The following is a 17,527-nucleotide window of genomic DNA, read 5'->3' as shown; positions in this document are numbered from 1 at the left end:
AAAAGTAAGTGATTGCTAAAAGGCATGTTTCATTTGTAATGGTGCCACTGTTCAGTGGAGAGTATGAGCTTTGGGGCTGCAGCTCATCATCACAAGATCTCCATAAAAATTACTTGTGCTCTGACTTTTCAAAAGCACGTGAGTGATTCAGAACATGCGTCCCACTGATTTTCACTGGGATTTATGCTCTTAAAGTATCTGGCACTTTTGAAAATAAAGTGGAATGTCAATTGGATAGTCAATTGTCAATACTCAAAATACTCTCCCCATTAATATGTTATATTGCAGACAGGTACTCTTCTCTTGGCCCCAGAAACCAATTCAGTGAGCAATATAATATATGAGATATATTTCTGGATGGTAATGTCTTATATGCTTCAAAAACAAATTGAAAAAAAAAAGACATCATTAGCTTATGCAAAAAAACCACACACCAAAACCCCTAAACCCTTGGTTATTTCTACTGAGGATCTTAAAAACACTCCTGAGGGCTTGTCTCCTTTAAGAAAAAAGGAAGCTCTTTAGTTACCTTTCAATAAATGAAACTGCTTCCTCCAGGATAAGGGCAGTTGTCCTTTCCAGCTTCATTGGTTGTTCAGTAATGTCATAGTTCCGCATCAGGATACAGTTCCAATATTGCACAAATCCATAACTGGAGTACCAGGAAATGAAAAAAAGAGAACCAGCTAATGCAAACCAGGCGACTATTTTCCAGCTGGTGGAGATCAAGCCAGTGATTTTTCCAATGGTAAGAGTCAGCACAGCAAAGACAATTATCTGAGTGTAAAGCCAGAGTTTGGCTTGAAGGGCTGCATCCAGCTCAGGAGGTTTGTTTTTCTGGCAGTTGTTTAGAAGAGTAAAAGGCATGCCATAAAAATAATCAAAACCGTGGTTTAAAGGGTGGTGGCAGTGATCATCCAGGGCATCACAGTTCATGCCCTGATGCCACTTCCCTGAAAGTTAAACAAACAAAGAAAGCAATTGTCAAGCCTTAGGAGAGCTAAGTGCATGTTTAAATAGCATCCAGTAGAAGTGAGTTATATGGTGCCTGGGCTCCAGGAATATTTAGGGCCTGGAGCTGGGTTTTACCAATGTTTGGGGCCTGGTCTCTCCCCCGGCCCTGCCTGCCACCTTCAGGTGATTTAAAAGGGCCCAGAAGCCCCCAGCATACCACCACCATTAGCTTTCTGCCTGCCCACTCCACACTATTCCCAGAAGCAGCCATGGCTCCTAGCGTGGTGGTCTCTGCATGCTGTCCCTGGCCCAAGCCACTGCCATACTGGTGTGCAGCTTGTTCTTGGGAGCTGATGCCACCCAAGGTAATCCAATTCCCTCAGTTCCTCCAGCACCCCAACCTCCTGCCCCATACCAGAGCATTCACCCCATGCCAAAACTGCCTCTCAGAGTCGTATCTCGCACCTCTCCTGCACTCAAACTCTCTCCCTGAGCCTGAACCCTCTCCTGCAGCCCAACCCCAGCCCAGAGCTTGCAGTCAGTACCTAAACTCCTCCCTAGAGCCTGACCCTTCACTCCTTCCGCACTCAAACTCTCTCCCAGAGCCTTCAGCAGGTGGAGGGGGGGGAGTAGGATTTGGACCTGATCTGGCCACCACCAAAAATGACCCAAACCTGTACAATAGCAGCCTCAGCAATATAAGAGGGAGTAGTCAGCTCAGTCTGGGTTCACTGCCAGACAAGAAGGATGCTCCTTGTCGACTTCTGCCTAAGAAACACTAAAACCCCGGACTGGGGAAGCCAGAGACACCAAGATCCCCCAGGGAGGTCAGAGCTAAAGGGGGTTGCATTGACTGAAGAACCCAGAGACCTTGAAGATGCACAGATTGCTGACTGGAGTGAAAAGGGAGGAAGTAGTTTCAGGGGGCATGGGGGAGGGGGAAAGCCATTGTTCTGAGGCCCCATCAGCATGTTGCAGATGGCGCCCAACAGGACACACTTGCAAAGGCCCTGAGCTGGGACAGAGTGGAGCAATGAGTCCACTGTGTAGACAACAGAGTTTTATAATGTCTTATGTAATGTGCTTAATGGGTAGAGTGAAAATAAATGTTAATCAGCTATAACTCTGCTGGCCACCCTTCCCTGGATAGCAGGGAAGAACAGTCTTCTAGATCCTTAATAAAGATGCACCAGGTGCTCTGGTCCTGAGACTCAGCATAGGCAGGGGAACCACCATTTTCCTTCTTTAATCTGACTGGGGCATGAACACAGTGAACGTTGCCCTTCAAGCCACTGTGGCCCCCGGCCCCTTTCTGCCAGAGGCCCCACAACCAGCATTCCCAACACCAAGCCAATCAGGACCTGGGGGCAGAGGAGCATGTAAAATTGTTCGCTCTTCACAGCGGCTGGTGGCTCCCTCCAGGTGCTGCACACCCAGGGGATGGGAGGGAACCACCAACCGCTTTGAATGGTGAATGACTTTGCATGCTCCTCTGCCTCCAGGTCTTGACTGGCTTTGGGGCGGAGGAGCAATAGGGAGGCCATGGGCCAGACCAAATGACTTGGCAGGCTGTACCCGGCCCGTGGGCCATATCTCGCCCACCTCTGGACTGGGTACACATCTCCTGACGACGGGAGTCAGTGATAAGGTTTCCTGACACCTTCAGGGACTGTTTTGTGGAGCAGCTGGTTTTGGAACCCACAAGATTTAGTTATTGATTTGAACAAGAATCCAGTCTTGATTTAGTCCTAAGTGGAGCACAGGATCTGATCCGAGAGATGAATATAGCCAGACTACTTGAAAATAGTGTCCATAAATATCAATGTAACCTCCCTCTAGTAGGAAAAATACCGCAGCAGCCCAAGAACATAGCATTTAATTTCAGACAGGGGAACTACAGAAAAATGAGGAGGTTAGTTAAGCAGAAATTAAAAGGCATAGAGCCAAAAATTAAATCCCTGCAGGAAACTTTTCAAAGACACCGTAATAGAGGCTCAACTTAAATATGCACCCCAAATTAAAACACAATCAGAGAACCAAAAAAGTGCGTCCGTGGCTTAACAACCAAGTAACAAAAGAAGGAGTGAGAGATAAAAGGCATCGTTTACAAAGTGGAAGTTCAATCCTAGTGAGGAAAATTGAAAGGAGACTAAACTCTGGCAAATGAAATATAAAAATATGCTCAGGAGAGCTGAAAAACAATTGGAAGAGCAGCTGGCCCAAAACTCTAATGGCAACATTTCTTTCAAAGTGCATCAAAAGCAGGAAGCCTGCTAAACAACCTCCTCCCCCCACCCACTCCCACACCATTGACAGGCATGGGGGGAGTCAGGCTGGCGGAGGGGTTCAGGTATTGGGCATTCTGCGTCTGTGTCTGATGTTAACACAGAAAGATATCAGAAGGATCCTTGTGATTCAGCATGATCATAGTGTTGCTCTTAGGAATAGTTAGAATACAGGTTTGTGTTATAAAGAAAATATAATGAATGATTAAAAGTTTGTACTAACAGAAGCTTTGTATTGGAAGAAGATTGATACCTTTTGTATGAACAATTGTATCCCTTTTCCCACATGACAATTGTGTAGCTCCTGACATGGGGCAGCGAATGAGTTTGGAATGTGAGTGTTTGGAATGAGATAACAACTGGTAGGCTCAGCAGCTTCAAAGTTCAGATGGGTGAAGAAAGAGGAGATGAAGCCGTAAGACTCAGAGGCACCAAGGTGCAGGTTGAACTTCTAACATCCAGGACTCTCTGATCCGGCAACATCTGTGGTCCGGCAGGATCACAGATATTGCTGGACCAGAGAGCCTCGGCTGGCCAGGTTCAGAAGTGCAGTCTGGGATAGGCTGGTGGTGAGGAGCACAGCCCCTCTGAGGCTAGTGAAGTGGGGAGTGCAGACTGAGAGTAGGCCAGGAGCAGAGCCTACAGTTTGGTAGGGAGTCTTGATCTCCCCTTGTCCGGCAAACTCTGTGATTCAGGACCTCTCAGGTCCCCAGAGTGCCGGAAAAGGGAGGCTTGACCTGTACCATCAATTGGGCCCAATATAAGGCAGACCAGTGCAGGACATAGAGGAGGCCTTGTAGTTAAGAGCAAGCACCCCTTTTAGATAAACACTAGGAAGGAGGCACCAATATATTGATGTCAGATGACAAAGAAAAATGCTTCCTAGATAAACAGATGTTACACAGAACTGATGGTAATTAATGAAGAGCTGACACAGTAAAATGTATAGACCCGAATGGGAGAAAAGTCCTATAAAAGATGGGGCATCTTGCATGAATCTCCGGGTCTCGTCTTGTCAAGATTGGAGCATCGGTCTGGACCGAGAGAGCCCCCACTCTTCCTCCCCCTTCACATGCAACTCACCAGGCCACTGAGTTAATGTGAACAACAAACTGGTAACTTTAAGCAATGACAAGAAGGTGTGTGTATGGGGGGAAGGGGTGGGTGTATGGTGATATGTGTGAATATGCCTATAACAGAATAATGTTATGTTGTCAATTAATGTGGCGTTTTGCCTTACCTCCCTAACAGATCCTGTGAAATTCTTTCAAGTATAACATATCTGTCCCCCTACCTGGCTGCTATCCCCTCCCAGTGGCACCCTGTGCAAGCTGTCACTTGACCATACCGCTACCCTATTGACTGTGCAGGTAGGCCATACAGATGTGACCAGAAGGTGATCTTGTTGGCTCCGGCTCCAGGCCATCCCTGAATGTGGGTCACATAACACTATTGTCCTGTGGAGCAAGGCAATTCCATAGTCTCTGGCCTTTGGGCCTTAAAGCCCTGTAGATCAGGGCACTTTTATGAATTCTTCCACTAGGATGTCATAGTTTTGGGACAGAGGACAGCTTGAAGGATGGGATCTCTCCACCCTATCACAATGAGGAACATATTATATTATCCAGTTATGTGCTACCTATCTGCACTCAATTTCTGTATCCCTTTTTACCTCTAAACCAAATTCAGTTATTCAAGTTCTTTTGTTGGATGTGTGTGTGTATCTCTATAGGGAGCACTAAGGGAGTTTTATTAAGCTTTGGAAAGACTCCTGAACCTAGTGCAATGCTCAGCTGCTCTAAACATTCTAACCATGCCACCTCATGTGACATTTTCCACTTCTATTAAACAGTGCTACTTTGGGACAACATTGGATGAGCGTAAAGTCACCATAAATATCACAGAGGTAGTGTTTCCTAGTGGACAGACAATTGGATGGTGACTCAGGAATTTTATGTTTTATTCCTGCCTCTGCCACCGGCCTGCTGGATGACCAAGTCCCATGCCTCAGTTTCTCCATATGTCTAATGGAAATAATAATACTGATCTCCTCCTGAATAAAGCACTTTGAGATCTTTTGATGAAAAACCCTGTAGGGGAGCTGGCTTTAAAGTGTATGATCCCTTCTGGCTTTAAAGTCTATGAGGTATTCTTACTGTTATTATTAATAAAGATACCAACACCTATTATTTTTTTCACCAGCTGAGGGACTACACATCTGTGACCCAGTCTCCCAAACAGCCGGGTATCATTCCTGTGCCAACTCATGATAAAACATACTCCTACATACCTATAAGTCCTGTGGTATAACCTTGCTGACACAGCACCTTGGCAAATGTTGTTTCATTTACAGGGAGTCCTCCTGAGCCAGCATTCCACTGCAGAGCACGATACCCACTACTGGAAGCCATGCCTGCAGTACATAACAAAACACACCTATTCATTTTCTGATTGCTTTGTCAGTGTTTTAATTGCTTAGGTCCTGCTCCTGCCAAGATTTAAGCATGGTTATATATATATCTTTTATTGGACCAACTTCTGTTGGCGAGTGAGACAGAAGCTTGTTTCTCTCACCAACAGAAGTTGATCTAATGAAAGGTATTACCTCACCCACCTTGTCTCTCTAATATATCAGGATGAGCACAGCTTAAAACAACAACAACAACGAATACTGCATAAAAGATTCATCCAAGCATACAATATTTATTAACTTTGAAACTAGTGGTACTATTTATGATGTCCCACATTTATCTTGCAGGATCAAGGCCATAAGAATAAAAGATAAGAGTCACAAATTATTTTTATGCTAATGTAGGTGTTTGCATGACACTCATTGCAAAATCAAAACACTTCAATAAGTCAAGGATACAGCAGGACAGTATTTTATAATAAACATACAATATTTGGCACCGTTTTTTGCATCAGAGAGGCGGGGTAGCCCATGGATTGGCACACAGATTTGTGGTTGAGAAGCACAGTTTCCATTTTTAGCTCTGTCCCAGACAGATCTATCTAGCCGTGGCTAGAACCATATGACTGAAGAATAGCTAACATCATACCTATAGTTAAGAAAGGGGGAGAGGGAAAAGTAATCTGAACAATTATTGGACTGTTAGTCTGATCCCAATAGTATGAAAGAATTTGTAACAAATTGTGAAGGAAAGAATAATTAAATTCACAGAAGTAAACAATAAAGGTTTACCAAAGGATATCATGTATGTCTAAATTGATTTTTAGATGAAAGAAGTGCAATAAATCTATTGCATACTTGGATTTTAGTAAACCATTTGACATGTTACCACATTCTAAATTATTACAGGTTGAACACTCTCTGGTCCGGCAACATCCATGGTCTGGCATGATTTTCATTAGCCAGTGTCCACTTACCATGGGTGTGGCCAAGTTTCCCACGGTCCCATATAGTTTGCTTACAGCCACCACTCTTGACTCTCAGTATTCTGTGCTTTTATTTAGCTCTAATTTGCCCCTAACTGTCTTCTAAGAGCCCCCTAAGTAGTGGAAGTGTTGGTAATGCTACTAGACATGATCTTAGCCACATCCCATAGTCCAGCAAGTTCTCTGTTTGGCACCAGTCAGGTCCCAAGGGTGCCAGACTAGAGAGGTTCAACCGGTAGTTAATTTAGGGAAAGAGTGGAACAGTATAAGCTTTGTAAGGTGGATTAGGAATTGTCTAAAAAGAGAGAAGACATCAGGTTATACTGAAAGGTAAATTATCAGACCAGAGGTAGTTCACTGGTGAAGTTCCTAAAGGATTGCTCTTGGGATCCTCCTCTCACTTCCCACAGTGATTGCCATTAAAAGATCATTGTTTACCAAAAGTTACCACTTGAAACTGAGATACCAGTAACAAGGTATGTTCTTAGGATACAAAATAATGGCATGATCTTATATTCCTCCCTATGGTGATTGTGGTAGATATTGACTTATTACTGCTGACCGCTGGAGCTCAGATATTAACACAGACAGCGCTGCAACACTACACATGTGCCCAACCTGATCGGATGGGGTATCTGCCAGTCAGGAAAGCTGCTCTACTTGGAGTACAAAGTGGAGCTGCAGCAATGTGCTGAGTAAGTTTCACCCCTTCCTTTGCCAACCGGTCAATATTTGGGGTCCTACAATGACCAAACAAAAGAGGAGTATGTTAATGCAAGAAGGGAGCAAATTGAAGCATACGTACAAGAAACTTACTACTAGATAAATCAAAACTAACTCAACTTTCAAATGGCTTCCCTAGAAGCTTTCCTCTTTTCTGCTTTATGTACTTTAAGAATGTGTTTGGTATAGTGGGTGAGTAACCTTTCATCGCCAGAGAACTAAGACCAAATTCATCCCTGAGGTAACTCCACTGATTTGACTGCATTACCACAGGTATAAATCTGGCTACTGTTTTCAAATATGGCTTAGCTTGTAAAAGTGAATCTACTGAAATTACACATGCAAATGGTATGATGAATGTAGAAGGGATAATTTCCCATTGAAATACTTTGAATATATCACTTTTAACAGGCATTTTACAGTCCTATATTTTGGAGCTTACCAATCCAAAACTTCCTATAGGGTATCTGGAGTTCTTCATTGCTATGTTAGCACTACAGATTATATACTTCAGCACATAAGGGTATAGGTATACAATGATATTATTTTATAAGTTCCTAGCTCTCCCAGGAGATAGGCATGCAGTAACAGTAGGAAGTAAACACACCTTCTAGCCCTTCCTAACCCCACCAATGGCAGATATTGACAATGAGTGCAGGAAGTCTACAGTGCTCTTTCCCACAACCTCAGCACTGTCATGAGAAGCAGGAGGAGACCCCTCTACTATCGATCTGGAATTTCCTGTAAAAAAGATAATTGTTCTTCAGGAGGAACAGGGGTTCTGAAAAGCATCCAAAGGTATGCTCCACATGACCTTCTGCTCCTGCTAAAGATCCAGTGCTGACTGAGAGAGTACAGGCCTAATGTGCCATCCCTCATGAGTGAAGTAGTGAGTGCCAGCCCACAGGATCCAATGGGTGGGAGACTCATGTGCCCCCATGAGAAAATGGATGAGGGTTGGAGGAAAAACATAGCTCAGAGAGCAAGGGTTATAGATGATAAGTAAAAGTGGGTAAAGTGTAAATATATATGTAGAGATAGACAAGGGTAAACAATTATGAGCAGCCAAAAATTAATGGATTAAAAAAGGACAGTCAGCTTAAGTGAAAATAATGTTTCCTTCTCCCACTGTTTTTATTATTTATTTTGGCCCCAATCCTGCAAGTGCATACTCATGGGCTTAACTATACATGAGCAGGTCCCATTAACTTCATGAAGGCTACTCATATGTATCAAGTTAAGTATATGCCCAAGTGTTTGAAAAACTGGTGTATTGAACTGTAAAAGTCGCTGGGGCTAGAGCATCTCTTATTTTATGTCTGTAAATCATGTAGCCTACTTGGAAAAAAAATTGAACACGTACATATAGTAATGAGAGAACCTTTACCTTATGGTGTTGTTACCATAGCAACCTATATCTCCAATGCCAAGATCATCTGCCATTATCAGTAATATATTGGGTTTAGAGTCCACAGATGCCCTCATTCCACATGTCTTTGGAAATAGGCATAATGCCAGCAGAGTGGTTAGGTAGCTCCTGAAATGCAGTACAACAATGTGTTATCTGTATGAACCACTGTATTGGTCACAAGGTAAATACTAATATGATTCAAAGTTTCAACTAATTTAGGACAAAATGCAGCCTCTGCCTGTCTGGCTGAGGGGAGTGCTACTGTCAAGGGGTCTGGTACATGAGGAAATGGGAGACTAGACACCGGAGTGGGTGTGAAGGAGGCAGGACAGAGACTCCATTTTTGCTCTGTGTATCCTCCTATCTACTCCTTCTCCACCTACTGGCCTCCCTGCCCCCATGCAGGCTCTTCTAGTCATTGGGCTGCCTTTGCGGATTTCCCACTAAGGCATGCATTCAAGAGAGAGGATTCCTTATCCATTTACCTGGCTTTCATTCTGGCTACAGGATTGTAATCTGAGGGTAACATCTTCAAAAGTGACTTAAGTTCTTAAATATTTTTTCACACTTTTTATTATACTAAGTATGCCCATCTTCTACAGGGTCCATTCAATAAGAACAACAAAGTCCTCAGCTGCTCCCAATGTCAGTTAAAGATTATATTCCTCAGGCCCGGTGAGGGAATCAGTAATTTTGCTGGAGTAAGGATGGTAGCAGGCTCATAATATTTTCCAAAAAATACTCTCTCAATATCAATCCACTTTTGAGCCTTTACTTTTTCAAGGATTGCTGTCAAACTGTTTTACGCCAAAAATGTGATATATGAAAAGAATAGCTATCACCTCACCAACGAGCTGGAAATTGAAACATAGTTGTATATCATAATACTGTATAGAAGATTGCTCTGCTTCATACTGCAAATAAGGAATATACAGCTGCAGCCACTGAATTCATTGAGACCAAAGTTCTTGTTCTTATGCAATTGTCTATTAATAATTTGTGGGATGGCTTTGTATTGCTATGTGAGAAACTTGTGTCTGGACATTTTGAGAATTCCACTCACACACATTACTTGTTCTCAGAAAGGGAGGCTGCTAATTACAGTGCAGTTAAAGACAGCTGTTAAAAGTCACACTATGTTTTACTGGTATTATGAACTCCCACAAAGAGCATGAAGGGTGATAAAGTAATAGCTATGCAAGGTAATGGAAGGTAATACAATGTATCAGAGGAAAAATAACAGCCGGGAGGAGAACAGTTTAATAATCTATGCAGGAACTTTCTTTTGAAATGGACAGACAGGAAGAACATTATTTTCCAGCCTACCATTAAAATCAAGGCAGTTTGACTTTAAGAAAGCTGCTTTTATTATCATCTGCAGGTGTCCTAGATCTTAACTTTTGCATATTACGAGGTTCTAAATATTGGTCGATGGAAATGGAGATATCTACCTACAGTAAATTCCTGCCCAGGCAATTGAATTTTGCAGCCTAATGTACATTCCAGTTGCAGTTTCAAATGGATGCTGTAAGCTGCTGTGCTACTATGTAAAGAATGATGGCCTTTTAGTAGTAAGGGTTTTGCAGGCAGTCTTCACGTTCTTCTCATCTTCACCCCAGAGACGGTCTAGATTAGTAAATAATATGAAGCAAAAAAACTATGTTGTGCAAAGTGTGTCAGAAACAAGATGGGCAGCACGGAGCAATGCCACCAGAACACTTTATATGAACTTAGTCTTTGTTACGTCCCTCTGGGGTCTCATATTTTAAATTTATATATATATTTGTATTGTGTTTTTTTGTAAGCCTCCTTGAATATTTTAAATAGAGAGGCAGGGTAAAAATATTAAAATAAATAAATAAATAAATAAATAAATACATATTTCCTAAAGTAAGGAACAAGGGCATTGTGAGAGCTAATTACTTATTCTTGAGTAGACTAGGGTAAAAAGGAAATGTGGAAGTTGAATGTACCATCTACAAAACTTTTATTGTTCATTCACCCCCATCATGCATAACCACTCATGTTTCTTAAAGAACATGTGTGAGGTCAAAACATTACCATATCTTCCTTTACAAACAAACAAACAAACAAACAAACAAACAAACAAACAAACAAACAAACAATCTGTCCCTTCTAGTTAATTCCAAGAGGAATGTAGTCTGGTTGAGAGATTGGCATCTTGCACTGCTTGTCTAATCAAAAGAGAGGAACGGATCGATCTAGGAATCTGTACAAAAGGTTGAAAGAATAAGCTGCACTAGTGAAAGGAAGAGACACCAAGAGAGAAAAAATATATTAATGTAATGGAATTTTATAAGGAAAATCACAACACATGCAGAATTTCAAGGCAAGCATAGCTGCAAGATTCATCTGGATCTGAAGTGTTTGGTAAGCTGGGTGTGGTTAAAGCGAATGCATTTTAATACAGCCAAATATAGACCAAAATTATATATCCAGGAACAACATTGAAAATTTCAGCAGTTACACATTTACTTCTTTAAACGCATTTTAGCATCCCTAATGCACTTTAACCTTACATAAACTATATTTGACATAAGCAAAAGTAATTGGACTCAGTACAGGGCTAAGTAGGTGAAATATTACAGCCTGTGATTCACAGGAAGTCAAAGTATACGATTGCCCAGCATCTAGCAATTTACTCTGATTTAGCTGGCATTGTTTGGGCCCTTAACTCAATTTTTATTTTTTGGAAAATAAAATGAAAATATGCATGCTTCATGTAAATCATTGCTTTGGTGGGGAGAGGGCTCCGGATGAGGAGCTCAGTATGCAGGCTACCTGGAGAGAGAGGACTACCACAGCCCTCTTTCACTGTATCAATTTGGGGTCAGGTGAGAAATGTTTCATGGCAGTTGCAGCTCTAGCAGGCATAACTCTGGGAAGGGTGCATGTCCCCTGGGTGGGGTTAGGGTTGCCAGATGGTTGAAACAAAAATACCGACCCCCCCCCCCAAAAAAAAACACCAGGAAAAAATTCTGTTGAAGGAAAAAAAGGCAGGGGGTGGGGGTTGGGGAGACCAAAGTTGTTGAGCCAAAAAGAAAAAAAGACTCCAAGACCATTTTGTGCCAGCAGCCTTGCGGAACCAGGTGAGCCTGGGGACTGGGGGTGTTGGAAGCTGGGGGGGGCTCAAGTGTGGGGGGAGACAAGTTGCTTCTCAGTTTAAATCTCTGTGGTAATCACAGGGATAGGATCACTGCTAGGGTTACCACGTAGTCATAAAAAAAAATACCAGACACACTTCATGGGGGGAGGAGGGCGGAGGGACTGGCCGGGAGGGGAGTGGTGCGGGCCAGGAGGTGGGGGTGGGGCTGGGAAACAGAGCTAATGGGGGGGGGAGCAATGGGGCTGGCTGGGCAAGATGGGGGGTGTACGGGAAACAGGGCTGGTCGTGGGGGGGGGTCAGGTGGAACAGAGCTGGCCGCGGGATATCGGGGTGGGGCGGCCGGTGGGGGCGGAGCTGGCCAGGGGAGCTCAGGAGGAGGAGGGAAGAATTGGTTGCCGGAAGCAGGGCTGGCAGGGGGTGCAGCGGGGCTGGCTGGGGAAGATTCGGAGCAGGAACCGACCAGCGGGAGGCAGAGCTGGTGGCGGCAGGGGGGAGGGGTGGAGGTGGGTGGAGAGGAGGGAGTGTCTGGGGAAGACCGGGAAGAGAAGTCGGGGAGAATCAACCAACCGTCCAGCTAGGAGTGGGTGGGGGAGCGAATCAGCTGACGGGGAGTAGGACTGACCCGGGCTGTGCAGATCCTAGGGTGCTCCTGTCCCGTGCGAGTCAGTCCGGCTGTGGCTCCACCATGCACTTGACCAGCGCACAGGAGCATGGACCGGGGGCTGCCCCTCCTCCTCCTCACATGCAACCAGGGCTCCCAGTGCCGATTGCACCCCACCTCCCAGTCACTCCCTCCACCGTCCGGTACCCAGCCGGAAAACCAGGAAATACCGGACATTGAACATATCCAATATTTTCTGGATTTTTTTTACTGGACAGAGGGCCCTAAAACCAGGCTGTCTAGTAGAAAACTGGTATCTGGCAACCCGAGGTGGGGCAGGTCCAGGTTTGTCTGCCTCTGCACCTCCCAGCCAGAGAAAGGAATGCAGCAAAGTGTGTGCCTTCCCTCACTCCCTAATGAAGGGGAACAGCCAGCACCGTTCCAGTAAGAATGGGGAAAGGGGAAAGCTTCAGACTCCCCCCCCAATACTCCCTTTAAAGTGCACCTGGGGGGGTGGGAGGCTTGAGGCTGGGGCAGTCTTGTCCCCAGCCACCCCTTTCATCTGCCTGGCGATTATCTCTTTTCTGTATGCTTTTCTGAGAAGCAATCCCATCCCATGCACAACCAAACCCTGACCTTACGTTTTGATAAGAGGAAGCTGCATGCCAATTTTGGTGGTTCTAGCTCTTATCGTTTAGGAGCTGTTTTTGAACAGACAGACAGATGGACGGACAAACTCTCTAAAATATATAATGGACTAGCAGATGTGCCTGGTGTTACTTGGATCCTTAACTGTGGCAATGTTTGGGATTTGTTTTTGTAAATTAAGAGGAAAATGCTCATGTTTTATTTCCATTATTGTATAGGGTTGGGGCATAGGAGAAGGAGGCTCAGAGCAGAGGGTCCGGTGTGTGGGGGGTCCAGGCACAGGGTGAAGGTGCAGAAGTGAGGGCAGGGAGGGGACGGAGCAGTACTCAGGGCAGGAAGCCCAGGGCAGGGGGCTGGGAGGCCAGGGAAGAGTTTACCAGGACTGCCCAGGGCCGTGAGGGTGGTGCTGCTGTAGTGGCAGCTCATCCTGGGGTGGCTGGCGCTGTACTCTGTGGCTGGTGGCTTCTCCTGTGAGGTCAGGGCTACAATCCCTGTTTGGCATCTCCTCCTAGGAGGCCGGGGCTGCATGGGCTGGCCCCGACCTGCAATCTGACTGGGGGTGGAGGATAAGGCTGCGAGTTCTATCCCTGGCCAACAGGGCCCCCACCCCACAGCCTGCAGGCTCTCTCTGGGGTTGGACAGGCTCTGGGGGCTGATCCAGGCCTCCAGGGGCCCTCTGTTGCCTGCAGGCTATTGGTGGGGAAGGTAAGGGTCCTGGGGCTGACCTTGCTTTAAGTTAGGGGAAGAGGAATCTGAATACCAAATTTGATGGCCTTAGTGCTTACTGTTTAGGAGGAGTTTGTGAATAAACAGACTCTCAGAGGGTATGTCTACACGACCACCCTAGTTCGAACTAGGGTGGTTAATGTAGGCAACCGAAGTTGCAAATGAAGCCCGGGATTTGAATTTCCTGGGCTTCATTTGCATCTTACCAGGCGCCGCCATTTTTAAAGCCCCGGTAGTTTGGACTCCGTGCCCGCGGCTACACGCGACACGGAGTAGGTAGTTCGGATTAGGCTTAGACATACCCGGATTAGACATACCCAGACAGATACACTCACACAGACAGACAGACAGACAGACAGACAGATAGATAGATAGATAGATAGATAGAGGATAAGCCTGCGGGGAAGAAAATCAGTGATAAAACCAAATGTAACAAATTAAATGCAGTAAGAGGGAAATAGGTCAGGTAAGAGCAAACTAACCAGGGAAATATTACAGGTGACATGAGATATATCTAGTGTGCAAATTATGTCCTGAGACAAGTGCAGATTTACCATTAACACACCATGCTGTGGCACAGCACCCCCAATAAAATGGGACCCCCCCCAAATGTAGCAGACTTCAGGCAAGAATGCTGCCTGAATGCCATGGCCAGTGGCCCCAAACTGGTCCTAGAGATAGGGAGGTGCTAGCATGTCTCTGAGCCCTCCCCCGCTGAGGGAAAACATCTGCGTGCCACTGCCCAGAAACCCACTGTCACTCTCCCCCTCCAGGCATGCAAAGAGAATGAAGGAAGGAAGAGGGGGGAAGGAATGAAAACAGGGGGTGGAGGGAAGGGAAAGATAAGAGAATGTTTCCTGGCTGGGTGGAAGGGAAAGATAAGAGAGAATGCTTTCTTGACTGAGTGGGAGGGGTCGAAATGAGCCTGTGCACAGAGCCCCACTAACTCCAAATTTGCCACTGCTCTGAGATACAATAGAATACATAGTAACTCCACTGATGGTGAAATTGAAAACAAACTTTTCCCCACTATATCTGTGCTTGCCACAGTCCAGCAAATCCCAAACTGGATAGAGCTCAGTTTGAGGGGATCCAAGGAAAGACAAGAAGAAATAGGGATAAATTGCTGTTTTCCTTTTTTAACATTGTCCACATGTTGTTTCCTACTGTTTATGACCGTGTGCCAGCCCCTTCTGAAGGCAGCATTCTGATTAAGCAGACTGTGGGAGAGAAAGTGAGCTAGGAGCCAGCTAGCAAGGCTTGAAAGATAGCCAAAAGCCAAGAAAAATAGACTTTCCCTGACTAGCATTTACTATTCTGAAACAGCTGTTACATAAAATTCTGCATCAAAACTGAGTATGGTTCAAGAGCGCTTGGGAATCTGTACTGAGAACACAAACAATACAAGGTCTGGGCATGTTCCTGGGGATCTGGATCTACACACCTTCTGGACAAAGCCAAGGTCCTCGAATACGACCCCTCTTCCTTGGTACAAAAGGCAGAACACTGCTGGCCGACCCCCATCTGAGAGCCTGATTCCTGCACTGCAAAGCCGGAAGCAGGAACCCAGAGACGGGAGCAGCTGTCTGAGCAAAGCCAATGTTACAAAAGCAGAGAGGGAATGAAGATAAATTAGTTTTCCTTACAAAGTTTACACTTCTCTAAGGGAATGAGGGAAAACTCCTCCCTGGAGAAAAAGCGTAGAGCACATTTTTAAAAGCAGAAGTTGTTCTTCTTTTTCATTCTGTAGCCCACTGTGTGTGTGAGAGAGATCATTTCTTTGCTCTCTCCCACACCTGCCACTCAAGTTCCAATGGGGGGGGGGGGGGGGGGAGGGCGGAGTGCTTGGTTTAAGGGTCAGATTTTCAAAAACACAGCTCCCCCTGTTCTCGAACACTGTTGGGTACTTGCCAAAAGTATTTCATACCCTCTGACACAAGGAGTGGCTGCAAAGATCATTACTCCAATGTACCCTAAATAGAAATTATTTAAAGGAAATATGGGCAGAGCAGGATCTGATACAATCCACATGGTGAGTCATATTCAGCATGGCCATTAATAATCAGGTCCGGTGAAAATCAGAATTGAAGAATGGTGAGATTGTACCTCTGCTTCTACTCACAGTTTGGATATGATGACACAATTTCAGCTTACCTATATTGGAGTCCTAATAAGGTTAGAGGGCCAATGTGGATATTAATACAAGCTCTCTCACCAAGGTGCAGAAATTGGGCAATGCAAGAAGGAACAAAGGTTTTGGAATTTTAAAAGAATTCAGGCATAAATGGCATTTTTACTCCTATCTGCCTAAATCCCCTTTGAAAATGAGTGTTGGGCTCAGTTAGATGTTTATAATTGCTGAAGGCAGCAATGGCTCAATATCATTAAAACTCTTCGTGGTAATAAGTCAAAGCCAATCAAAAGAGAAGGCAGGAAAAAGCAGAGGCAGCAGCTCAGACAAGCAGGCAAGAATGAGTTTTCATCGGGTAATTCATAGGTTAGCAGAATCTTAGAGTTCTTAATATTTTATATACATATTTTGATTTGATATACAGTCAAATCAAACATTCAAGGGAAAAGTGCTGGAGGATAGGTGTTCTATGAGAAGAAGTGGGTAAGATCCACATATTCACTCCTTTGGACCCATATAAATTCATTAGCAAAATGATGCAGCCTTAAGATATTACCTTTTCTGCACAGCTCTGCCCCCTCCTCCATCCTGTGGGCAGTCATGCCCAGGAGATAGCTTTCTTAGTATGGATACAGTATAGAGATATGCTGCCAGGGATGGGAGTGGGGGGGGGGGGGAAGAAACGTGGTTCAGAGCTGGTTTAAATGATGTGGGGCAATTCACATTAGAGGATCATCAAAGAATCTTCCTCTGAGCCCTCCCATAGGCTGAGTCATTATTATTTGTATTGTTACTTGACAGCAGGAATCTGGTATCACTGGGGTATGGTGGCAAGAGTAACTCTCACAGACTTCTCTTGCAGTTCTAAGATTGGCAGTGCAAAAACTTTCAGCCTCCATTAAGGTTGAATCTGGGGCTGATTATTGCTCACGCAGGCAGCTCCAGATATGCCACCCATTGCTCTGGCACCTCCTGAAAAGGCAGCTTCCTTCCCTCTTGTGGTACAAGTTGAAACTCTCTAATCTGGCATCCTCAGGACTGGTCCTGTGCCAAACTAGAGAAGTTTCCAAAGCAGGGAATGTCAAAGCAGAGTGCCAGTGGGTCTCCATGAGAGCAGGAAGTGGGGGTGCTGTAGCACCCCCAGGCTTTACACCCAACATGGCCCCATGCCCAGGGGCCCTGCTGCCTCTTGAGTCCCACCACCAGCCCTTCCCACACAAGCTCCAAGCCATCAGCCCTGCTCTGCCTAAACCTCCTCTCCCAAGTGCACCCTGTCTCCACTCCTCCCTCCCTGAACTTGAACGCCGATCATTTGTGGCATGCCAGAAGCTTGGGGAGGGTGGGAGAGGAGTTGCTAAGCATGGGACCACCTACATGTTGTGGGGAAGGGGAGAACTTGGCTCTGTTTTTTCCCTGTGAGTGCTCTATTTCTGACTTGAAGCATCCACAGAGTCACACCAATGCCAGTGCATGGATGTTGCCGGAAGATGCAATCCTGGATTGGAGAGGTTCAGCCTGTACATCA

At 45.1% G+C, this 17,527-nt stretch overlaps 1 protein-coding gene across 3 annotated transcripts in view; it reads right to left on the bottom strand.

Annotated features, from left to right (window-relative positions):
- Positions 1-17,418, bottom strand: part of LOC102454929 (arylsulfatase D-like) — a 30,627-nt gene extending 13,209 nt beyond the window's left edge. Inside the window, exons 1-5 of one of the 3 annotated variants that reach the window (XM_006112250.4) lie at positions 15,316-17,418; positions 8,746-8,895; positions 7,254-7,375; positions 5,530-5,652; positions 530-953 (exon numbers count right to left, since the gene is read on the bottom strand). In XM_006112250.4, coding sequence (XP_006112312.2) covers positions 530-953; positions 5,530-5,652; positions 7,254-7,375; positions 8,746-8,895; positions 15,316-15,395 — 899 coding nt within the window. In that variant the 5' untranslated portion in view covers positions 15,396-17,418. Of the gene's footprint in view, positions 1-529; positions 954-5,529; positions 5,653-7,253; positions 7,376-8,745; positions 8,896-15,315 lie in introns of those variants that run through there. The other 2 variants (XM_075915537.1, XM_025188985.2) reach the window with 2 other exon arrangements.
- Positions 17,419-17,527: the final 109 nt, after the last annotated feature.

This window comes from Pelodiscus sinensis, chromosome 1 (assembly GCF_049634645.1).
Source record: "Pelodiscus sinensis isolate JC-2024 chromosome 1, ASM4963464v1, whole genome shotgun sequence".
In the NCBI taxonomy this organism is placed as follows: domain Eukaryota; kingdom Metazoa; phylum Chordata; order Testudines; family Trionychidae; genus Pelodiscus; species Pelodiscus sinensis.
This window is presented reverse-complemented; position numbering and strand designations above follow the sequence as displayed.